General features: G+C 37.3%; 1 protein-coding gene across 1 annotated transcript in view; it reads right to left on the bottom strand.

The window, feature by feature from the left end:
• The window catches only part of PDE1A (phosphodiesterase 1A), a 237,086-nt gene extending 226,059 nt beyond the window's left edge, over positions 1 to 11,027 (bottom strand). Inside the window, exon 1 of the mRNA XM_045868406.1 lies at positions 10,568 to 11,027. Within this exon, the coding sequence (XP_045724362.1) occupies positions 10,568 to 10,620 (53 nt within the window). The 5' untranslated portion in view covers positions 10,621 to 11,027. The remainder of the gene's footprint in view (positions 1 to 10,567) is intronic.
• Positions 11,028 to 11,302: the final 275 nt, after the last annotated feature.

Raw genomic sequence — 11,302 nt, forward strand, 5'->3', positions numbered from 1 at the left:
CCTACTTCTCCCTATCCCACTCCCCCTGCTTGTGTTTCCTCTCTTGCTGTGTCTCTGTCAAATAAATTTTTTTTTTTAAATCTTTAAAAGATAACAATCACAAATTCCTAGAGAATACACATTATGGATAGATTCATATATGGTTCAAATGCATAAGGAAGCATTATTTTATTTCAGTAATTACAAGGCCTCCTTTCCATGTCATAGTTTTAGTGAAAATTGGAATTGAATTGCCCAAAATTAATTATATTCAGTTTGTATTAAAATAATGAGTTGTCTCAAGACTGTTAGCAAGACACTTGGTAAAAATCAATCCTCCAAAAGAAACTGAGAAAATGTGGGCCATTGTATGGGCTTAATAGCTCATGTTTTAAGAAATTAGTGAAACTTCTTTAATGGTTAACGTTTTAAAACTTTTTTAACCAGGAATCTCAGGCACACTGTAACTCTGGAGTCAGGTGAGCAATATTTGACTCATCAGTCACATGAGAGTCAATAGGACTTTACTCTTTTGTTAATATATATATTTTTTCCTATCCTCACTGGTCTCTCAGATTTCAACAACATGAAATAAAAATTCAAATTATATGCTATCTCTTCAACTGGCTGAATGAAGATGGACTATAGATGGAATAAAGGAAAAAAGAATCAGAAAAAGCATAAGAGTTTTCAGAGAGCATTAATTGCATTAATTGACTCAATTATATGTGCTTCCCTTTAGTAATATTCTCCCACACAAACTCTGGGTTTGGCCATGTGACTTTTTGGTTTTTCCAATTGGGACAGAAGCAACTTGCCTCAATTCAGACTCAATCAGAGCCTTGAAAAAAAAAGTGTGAGTTTCTGCTTCCTCAGTGGATTCCTGCTACTACCATGAGAAAATATCCAGGTTAGCCCACTGGAAGGATATGAGAGACACATGGAAGAAACTCAAGTCATGTATCCACGGTCCTCCTCAATGAGCCAGTTCACAGCAAACCTATGATCTGGCCACAGATGCATAAGAAAGCCCATTGGGATCACAGAAGCAGTCAGCTGATCTATAGACTCATGCTGTTTTAAGCCACTGTGTTTTAGGGAGATTTATAAACAGCAATAACTGGAAGGCTGTCCTGTGAAAGAGAGTTTGGATCCTTCACATTCCAGCTCTGCTAAGAGAGAAAAAAAGTTTGCATTGACTGAAAGACAGATTTCCATTTAAGAAAGTAATTTCTAACAAGTCATGACTGTTCAAAGGGGGAATAAGCTATAGGCATTGAATTTGCTGATTCTGGAATAGTTCAAGTTGGGGCTAACAGGAATGCATTTTATTCATTTGACAAATATATGTTTCTTCATATTTTCCTTTAATGCTAAAAAATTATATACAGATTATCGGTACAAGTGCACTGTAGAGTTTGGTTTTCTCATTCATAACTAGTAGTGGAAACAAGAACCAAGTACCCATCCCTCTAGCAATCCTCTGTGATATGGCTGCCAGAATTTTTAGCCAAGACTTACTGGCCATCATTCCCCCTGCAAATGGATTACCATTATGTAGACCTAACTAAACAAATTATTCACCCTATCATTCATTCATTTCAAGGGTCGCCAGCTAGGAGTCTGTAGATGGATTTTGTTTAGTCTTTCACGGTTTTGTTTTTTTAATAAAGATTTATTTATTTATTTGAGAGAGAGAGAGCACAAGCACATGTGTGCACGAGCAGGGGGAGGGGCAGAGGGACAAAATCTTTCAAGCAGACTCCCCACTGGCTGAGTGTGGAGCCGTTTTGGGCCTCTTGGGCTCCATCCCATGACTCATGAGATCACAACCTGAGCCAAAACCAAGAGTCGAATGCCCAGCCAACTGAGCCACCCAGGTGCCCCAGTCTTTCACTGTTTTTAAAAATGTGAAACTAAATGGTTTCATTTCCCATCTACCATAGCTCCCACCACCTCCTATTTCACACATTTACAATACTGACTTAGTCTCCTTTTGAAGATTATGTAGGTGCTTACTCGTGACACACGTTCCACCAAAAGGTATGGGGAATACAAAGATGAATTTAATATTGATTCTAGCCTCAGAAATCTTAAAAACTTTTTAGGAGGGTTGATCCTCTTACTCAAGTAATTATAATAGGATGAAGTGATATGTGCAGTAAAAGAAATCTAGATAAAATGATACGGGATCTCAGAGTTAGAAAAAATTAGATGCAGCTGAACCGAGCAGGACATGCTTAATTAGCAGGCACAGAAATTTGCAAGAGTCTCTTCTTTCTATTTCATGTTGCTCCACAAAGACATCACCACTGGAATAGCTATAAGAATTTGGAATCACTTTAGGTGTGATATCTAACAAACAGGTGGTCCCAGATTATCACCATGTCCCTACTTTCATCCAAATTTTAATTTAACGGTATTATTTAAAAATGACTTTGACCTAGTGGGATTTTCCTTTTCTTCCTCAATTAGGACTCAAAAATTGCCACGTTTATATTATTAAAGATACAAACATGCTGTTTATCATCACATTGGTCTCTAAACAATTTGTTCCAAACTCTTTGATCTTTGAAAATGTCATATTAAATATTAATATTTTTAAACCTTAAGTGGTGATTTTCATAATAAAGGCCCCTGACAGTCAATGCCTATAAACAACTGGTTAATAAATATATAATTAATATTTAAATACCCATTTTAACAAACAACTCCTCTAAAAATAACATCCAAGATGCTAAAGGCTGCAGTGACCAAAACACTAAAAATGGTCACCAATTTGACACAGAATTAGTGTTTCTACATAAAAACAAAACAAAACCAAAAACACATGGCTTTAATGGAGCAGGCTTGGGATGTTATGAAGATAGCAAATCTGAAAGTTTTATCTTCTGTTCTTCAAATGCACTGTGACTGCCCCATTCACTTCCAGCAGTTCCAATTCAGGAAATGTTGGATGTCCAAGAGGCCTTAATCAAATACATAAATAAATGGAAGCTTTCCCATGAGAACTATCAAAATTATGTCATGTCCAGTCATAGAACTGAAGAGATACAGTTTATAAATACTGCAGACCTCTTTAAACTTATTCAATCTCTACAAACCTATAGGTCACCTTAATCTTATTCTTTTTCATTGCTTTTAACCTCAACACTCTATGTAATAGACTGATTATTCCAAATATAAAAATTTCCAGATGGTATAAAACCATTAAATTATCCAGTAGGTCATTTTACCTGCATAATCTTGATTTTCCTCATTTCAAACATTACAAAAGCCATTTCTAAATCATGCCAATGTCCAAGATAAACACAATTATCACCAAGCTTCTCTAGCTTAGAAAACAAGATTTGTGTAGCTCCTGAGAGAAAGAGACATTTTTTCTGTGTTTTAATCTATTCTCTGTTCCTGGATCTATACCCAAAATTATTAATTATGGATCTACTACTTCTTTAAGGAATTATATGTCTGTAAATGATTAAAAATACACTAAGATCTTAATAAACAGCAGTTCTTAATATTAATACCTACTGCTGCTACTGCTGCTGGTGATGGTAAGTTTATTGAAAAATAGCTTAAATTTGCTTGACTGGGGATGAAATAATACCAGCAGGAGTAAATTACTTGCTGCCTGACTTTAAAGTGTATGACAAATTATGGGGCTTATCTCTTTGTGATGACCACGTAAAAATTAGAGCTACTTTTATCACAGCTGGAAAAATAAAAGGCACAGTTCTGTCTGATAACTTTTGCAAGATAAACATTACCCTATGTCTTACATTCTTAGGTGTTTGCTGTTTTGCTTTGATCTTTGTAGTCTATTTTATTTTATTTTTTTAAAGATTTTATTTATTTATCTGTCAGAGAGAGAGAGAACAAGCAGGGGGAGTGGGAGAGGGAGAAGCAGGCTCCCCGCTGAGCCAGGAGCCCGATGCGGGGCTCGATCCCAGGACCCTGGGACCATGACCTGAGCCGAAGGCAGATGTTTACCCGACTGAGCCACCCAGGTGTCCCTTTGTAGTCCATTTTAAAGAGCAATTTGAGTCTGTTCCTTGCCTTATAAGTCATATAATGACCTTTGACCAGCAGCAAAAACATCCTGACCTAAACAATGAAAAACTAATTTTTAATAAATATCGGTTATAAAATGTCATTGTTCTTCTATTAACTAACATTGTGCCTGACAGCATCATAAATGTTAAATTCATTTCACTGTGTCTATTTTTCCAGAAGTATTTTTCACTTTCATAGCAAGGGGAGAATAACTTAAACATAATTTTTTTTCTATTAATTAACTGTCACATAAAAGTCATCATTTATAAAAAACAAAACAAAACAAAACAAAAAACCAACTATGGGGCGCCTGGGTGGCTCAGTCATTAAAAATCTGCCCTTGGCTAGGGTCATGATCCTGGGGTTCTGGGATCGAGCCTCATGTCAGGCTCCCTGCTCAGCGGGAAGCCTGCTTCTCCCTCTCCCACTCCCCCTGTTTGTGTTCCCTCTCTCACCCTCTCTCTGTCAGATGAATAAATAAAATCTTAAAAAAAAAAAAAACTATGAAACTAAATTTCCAGTATTTAACTATGTATCTATTGCAGGAAAATTCATTTTTTTCTCTTTTTTTTAGAAAACAAATTCACAATCACTTTGTCTTAGAACCAAAAACCCTTAGAACATTTTCATAAATATAGAATTTTACTATATTTTGGATTCCAAAATATAATAAAACTACACAGAGCTTTCTCCTGTGAGGAAATTCATTGCGTAAAAAAGGTATTTTACATATACTACTTCATCAGCTCACACTTAATTATTTTCTACGTAATTACTTTTCACTCTGATGACTTGTACTAAATATATTCCTGTCTAAAATATGTGCTTCTGGTGAGAGGCAGGTGTTAAAAAGAGGATTAAATCACAGAATATCACACATACTTAAATATTTACAAGACAAAAATATCAATGTCCATCCATGTATTATAATTTCTTTAAATTTTGAAGTGACTTTATATTTTATATGTGTTCAGGTTTTTTGTTATTCCCAAAACACTGAAGGAAATGGGTTTGAAATATCTGAATAACTGAATATGATCCAGACATTTTACCTAGAAAACTACCATAAATCAGCAGTCAGTCAGGTGTCCCACCTTATGAACATGTAAAAATCGGAAAAGCAGCACAGCCCTTGCATACTAGCAACTTCTGGTGTAGCTATAACACTGATGTTCATACACTGAGCTTAAATGTGGAAATAAATAAAAATGATTACACTCCAAAAGGTGTATGATTTTAAAAATGTAACAATATTTTATGCTATTCTTCTATAAAATGCGGTATTTTTTTAAAGATTTTATTTATTTATCTGTCACACCCTTGAAAGATCACACCCTTGAAATTAGAAATCAGATGCAGCAATAGGTTACTAACCATGCCCATTAGGTCCACAAAGAAAATTAGGATCTGTCTGTCTTTTCCTGTGCTTTCTTATTTCATCCTCCTGCTTTCCCCATCTCCATGTGAAGAGAGTATGCCTGCCAAAAGCACACTCAGAATTCCTCTGCTAACAGATACTTGTAAAAATAAGACTTTTGAAAAGGCATAAAGAGAAGAAACAGCATGTTCTAAATGCTGTGAAGATCTCAACATGATTTTCATTAGTCTGAGGTCCTGGCAGCAATCTGACTTGCACTTTAATGTCTCAGATCCTGGATGCATAGACCAGTTCTCAAATCTACGGCTGATGAACAACTATTGGCATGATTTCTTTTGTGGCTTTTTAGTGTTACTTCTAATGGAAAGCCACCACAAAAATAACTTATCCATTTTGAACACAGAAGAGGTTCAATAGGCTGCTGGCGTCAAAGAGCACAAAATAAGGCTTAACATGTGAGGAAAGTTTCAATTTATTTTTTTAGTTTTTTTCCTTACCTACTCCTAGAAAGAATTTGAAGCAACAAATGGAAAACAATGCACATATAATAGAATTTGATAAAATATCAAATCAAATAGGAAGAGTTGATAATAACAGAAACCCAGACTTAAACTTCATGGCAATGAAATTCAGATAAGAATTATTTCCACTGATGTACTTTTATTAGGAGAAACAGATTTTTCTTGACATCAAAGTTGAATGTTTATTTATCCCATGGGCATATAGAAAGTTTGTTAAGCAATATGAATATGCAATAAGATGGAAGTGTCTTCAGCAACTGTCTTACTGAAGTTATATAAAGGTAATTCATTTGAAATGGATTATAAATTGAAGAATCTATTTATACAAAGAGATCAATTATGATTACCAGAGATAAAACTCTGTGGTAACACAGAAAAAGAGGTATTTATTTATTTATTTATTTATTTATTTTAAAGATTTTTATTTATTTGACCGAGAGAGACACAGCGAGAGAGGGAACACAAGCAAGGGGAGTGGGAGAGGGAGAAGCAGGCTCTCCACTGAGCAGAGAGCCCGACGCGGGGCTCGATCCCAGGACCCCAAGATCATGACCTGAGCTGAAGGCAGACACTTAATGACTGAGCCACCCAGGCGCCTTGAAAAAGAGGTTTTTAAAAGCCTAAAAAACTGTTTCTTTTTTGGGGGGAGGTCTTTCATGTCAAGTGTTTATTCACATCTTGTATTTTAAGGTTCCATGTAATTTTATTTTCTATGTGCTGAGGGACAAACTTAGTGTTTCTTTTTTAAGATTTATTATTTATTTGTCAGAGAGAGAGAGAGAGCACAAGCAGGGGAATAGCAGGGAGAGGGAGAAGCAGGCTCCCCTTTGAGCAAGGAGCCCGATATGGGACTCGATCCCAGGACCTCATGACCTGAGCCAAAGGCAGACGCTTAACCGACGGAGCCACCCAGGTGTCCCCAAACTTAGTGTTGTTGATTTAAAACACATTAATATATCTTTTGTGATAGTGTTTCCTTCCTGGAAAATTATAAAACCTAAAGAATTTCTCTTGAGTAAAGGGAGAATCATCATTTTTATATACAATTCTGAGCTGCAGGAATGTCTACAGGCAAAAACCTCAAAGTAGGTTTGTGATGCACCATTTCTATATTCTCAGGGCTGAATAGTCAATCTCACTGATCCCAAGTTCCACCTAACATGCATAATAGAGATCATATAAACTCCCACCTTGGCCATAAAAACAAAAACAAAAACAAAAAACCTTTGCCTTTGCCTTTCCTCACAGACCTGGTGTGAAAATATATACCTAAAAATTCCACAAAAGACTTTTAAAACATAGATTTGCTAACCTATGTTAGATGATTCAGGAATCACCATTGTAGGAGACACAGACATTCTTAGAGGCAGAATCTAAAGAATATGTAAGATTTCTCAGATTCTTCCTGATATCATATCCAGCCATGGAATTTCAACATCCACTGTCTACTCTAAAGCCTCTCAACTAACTTTTTATACTTGATGGGTGACTTTTCTTGTCTGAAATGTAGGGAGATTATGCTAATTAAAAATCGATGTCTATTCAGTTTCAAAAATTAAAAAAATCTGGCTTATCTCTCTCAATTCACGTAGGTGTCAGAATTAGTCATCATTGAAATCTGTCTCATTATAATTTCCCAGGACATTGTCACCTCCTCTTTGGCACCCATCATCTGTCTGTGCCATAGTTATCTAGGTATATACTAGATGATATGTCATGTGAAGGCAGACACGGTTTGTTTTTCTTTATCATGTCAGACCGCCCCAGTGCAGTAGTCCAGATTCTGGACATTTATAATCAATCAGAGAGGCCAGGTGAATTGAATTAAAGCTCTTGGTTCAGTTGCAGGAGAAAGTAGTCTGTATGTAAAAACTTGAATGGTGTCAGTATGTCAGATATTTCCCCCAAAATCCCAGACTGATCCTCTCTTAATGACTAAAATTTTAAGTGAATTATTTATAAACAGTCAAAATATTATTTTCACAAAATTTCTGTTAAACTTGTGACTAACACATACAAAACAGTCTAGCACTGATTTTTTACCAAGTAGATTGAGTATGCAAATCCCTTAGGAAGTAGGGTGTGAATAAGCACATACTGAGAAGGAAAGTCTGGTACATGGGTCTCTGAACAGAAAGGCAGGCTTGAGAAAGAGTGTCTCAGTGTGAGAGGTGGACAATCCAGTAATAGCCCAAGAAGACAAGGAACCAGAGAAAGGAAACCAAAAAAGAAGATGAAGTGGAGCATCGGATAAGGGCATAAGATGCCAAAAGCAATCTTAAAGCACTTCCCAACATGCCCAAAAGTACAACTAGTTATCAGAAAGTCAATGCTGTGTTTTACCGAAATATAGCCCAACACTTTCTCTGAGGAATTATGTCTAGTCATTTGAATGCTTTATTAAGATACTCTCTACCTCCCTTTCCCTCACAACAATCATATCCTGATAAAAGCAAAGCCATCTATCAATGTGCCAACTGACCCATTAATCCCAACCCCACATCTGGTCTTAACCTGTTTTCAGTCAGGGACCATTTGTACACTTGCTTGAAACAGTTGCCTGAGTGAAAGTATGTCCTCTTTGGCAGCTATGTTTTCTCTTCTAGGTCACCAGGATCATGAAGTAAATCATTTGAATTTACCAAATTGTATTCTAATTATTTGGGCAAAAATCTCAATTACTTTATATGAAAAAGAACAGAAGCATGGATGAGTTGCAATTTCCCTGTGAGTGGCACCTTAGCATACAATTCATCAGGACGGGATATGGATTCGCCATAAACCAGTGGAAAAGGACCACTTGCTTCAATCGCCAACAGCTTCCCCATGGGGTAACATACTAAAGATACTGGCCAAGTGGATCTGATTTTATCCAACACAATCTTGGCTTCTTGAATTGCCACAGGTTCCCTCTTCTAATGGTGCCTCACTGGGGTTCAGTTTGGAATCATCTGTGCTACTGTCATATCTTTTTGAAGTCACACATGCACTTGGGAGAAAACAGAAATTAATTACATAGGAATTATGGCAGGTGAATACACATTCGGGGGTCATTTTGGATTTTTGGTTATTTATTGCTGACACTGCATAAAATATAGACACAGATTATGATATTAAATCCACATGTATAGGGCGCCTGGGTGGCTCAGTTGGTTAAGCGACTGCCTTCGGCTCAGGTCATGATCCTGGAGTCCCGGGATCGAGTCCCACATCGGGCTCCCTGCTCGGCAGGGAGTCTGCTTCTCCCTCTGACCCTCCCCCCTCTCATGTGCTCTCTCTCTCTCTCAGTCTCTCTGTCTCAAATAAATAAATAAAAAAAAAAAAAAATCTTTAAATCCACATGTATAGATTTAAATACGATTTTTTTAAAGATTTATTTATTTGAGAGAGAGAGCACAAGTGGGGTGGCAGTGGGGGGGGGGACAGAGGGAGAGGTACAAGTAGGCTCCCCGCTGAGCAGGCAGAGCTCAATCCCAGGACCCTGGGATCTTGACCTGAGCCAAAGGCAGACGCTTAACCGAATGATCCACCCAGGCGTCCCAATATGATTTATTTTTAAGAAGGCTGTAAAACAGATTTGAGCTAGCATTTTGTTCTAAGCATTACAAAAGTATATTGTTGCTACTAATAATACTGTAACAAGGCTTAATCAATACATAAAACATATGCCTTGAGGCCCACTCTTATTCATTATGTGACAACCACAGAATGCCAGGAATTCCATCCATAAACTTCTATTATCCTATAGTTAATTCTAAATCAACAACCAGTGACTGCAACTTGACTTTAATGTCTAGTTTTGCTAGCATGTAGTATCTCCGCTTTGTTTAGGATATTATCTGCGGGAAAGCACAAAATTAATATATAATTAGCTTCTTTTTTTAAGATCTTCTGTCTTAAAAGGCAGAAACTGTGTTGATTTTCTAGCCTCTTTAAAGGTCTAAATTCCTAATTCTGAATTCTAAACTACATAAGTAACTAAAGAATCAAGGGTTAAAGAGTCAATGAAAAAATTCCTGTTCTCAAGAGAAAGAGTGAGCCCCCCCCCCCAAATAAAACCTTAACTCAATCTATTATACTGTATCTACATTTTTTCGGGCCACAGATTTCACCACAATGTAAAATTTTTCCTGTTGTCCTTCTGTTTCCTAAACTGCAGGAAGATACTCCTGAACTAGCTGTAAATATATATACCTTAGTATATAGCCATCAAATTCACATTTGTCTTCCCACACACTACTGCAAAAAGGTATAGCATTTGCTGTGCTGAAACACTATCTCTGAGTGTAATCAGTTGAAATAACCAAGCACAGTATTTCCAATTTAGAGGGCTGTGCAACCATTGGAAACAGCGAGGGATTGCATAATGTTTTAGAAGTTTTTCCAACGCTATGTCATTCATGTGCCTGAAGAGCTAATTTGCTTTTAAAATATATTTTGAGGAGTTGATAAGAGCTTGTGCACAGCTTCAGAAAACAGAAAATAAAAGGACTCCTCAGGTATGCATGAAGTTAAACTTTAGACACACTCTATTGCTTTGCTGGAGCTTAGTGCCAGAATTTCCAAGTTAAGGATAAGGGAAAGAAATTATTTTTCCTGATAGCCCTGGAGCCAACTGGGATGTAGCATTACTTACCTAAAGATGGGTCTTTGGAGATGTTTCTTCCTGATTGTGACATGGTCATCCATTTAAAGGTGAAAGTTTAACTTCTTCCTGGAAACAACTCCAGAAATCCAGGGAGAGAATGTGGAAGCTTATCCTGGTCTATTGTGCTGCAAGGAGCCCAGAAGGAAAAAGTACTTTCCTCTTTCTCTTTTTGGGTGCTGGGAGAAAACTTCCCTGCTCTCTGCCAGCTAAGCAGTGTGTCCATAGAGGCCACATAAGACAGGCACGTTGGGGCACTCCCCCACAGAGCAGGGTGTGCAGAAACCACCACCAGTCACGGTGATCCAGGCAAGAGAAGTGCACAGGACCCTCGGAAACAGAACAAGACGAACAGAAAACTTCCTACCCTAGTGGCACCCAGGTAGGAGCTCCCTGAGCTCTTGGAGCCATGAGAGCACTCCTTCTACATGCTGGTCAAGCTCCGAAAAGCTAAGTCCCTCCCTGTCTTTAAAACAGCCTGTTCTGAGGCTCAACTTTTTTCTTCAAAATAAAAGTTGTACAGCTGGTTCAGCAGTCCCATGTGAGTACCCTCTGAAAGTTTGTTCTGTTAAAATAGGAACTGTATACAAATTAATGAAGGAAGATGGGCTCAGGCTGCATGGCTGGCTCTGCTTCAAAAGATTATAATTATTTTATAATATTGCTTTTATCCACACTGGATGGAGTGTGGAGACCACTCATGATTTTTGGCACTCATAACCCAGT

The sequence above is a fragment of the Mirounga angustirostris genome, unplaced genomic scaffold (assembly GCF_029215605.1).
Source record: "Mirounga angustirostris isolate CCGP_5_RB_7025 unplaced genomic scaffold, mMirAng1.0.hap1 SCAF_3, whole genome shotgun sequence".
Classification (NCBI taxonomy): Eukaryota; Metazoa; Chordata; class Mammalia; order Carnivora; family Phocidae; genus Mirounga; species Mirounga angustirostris.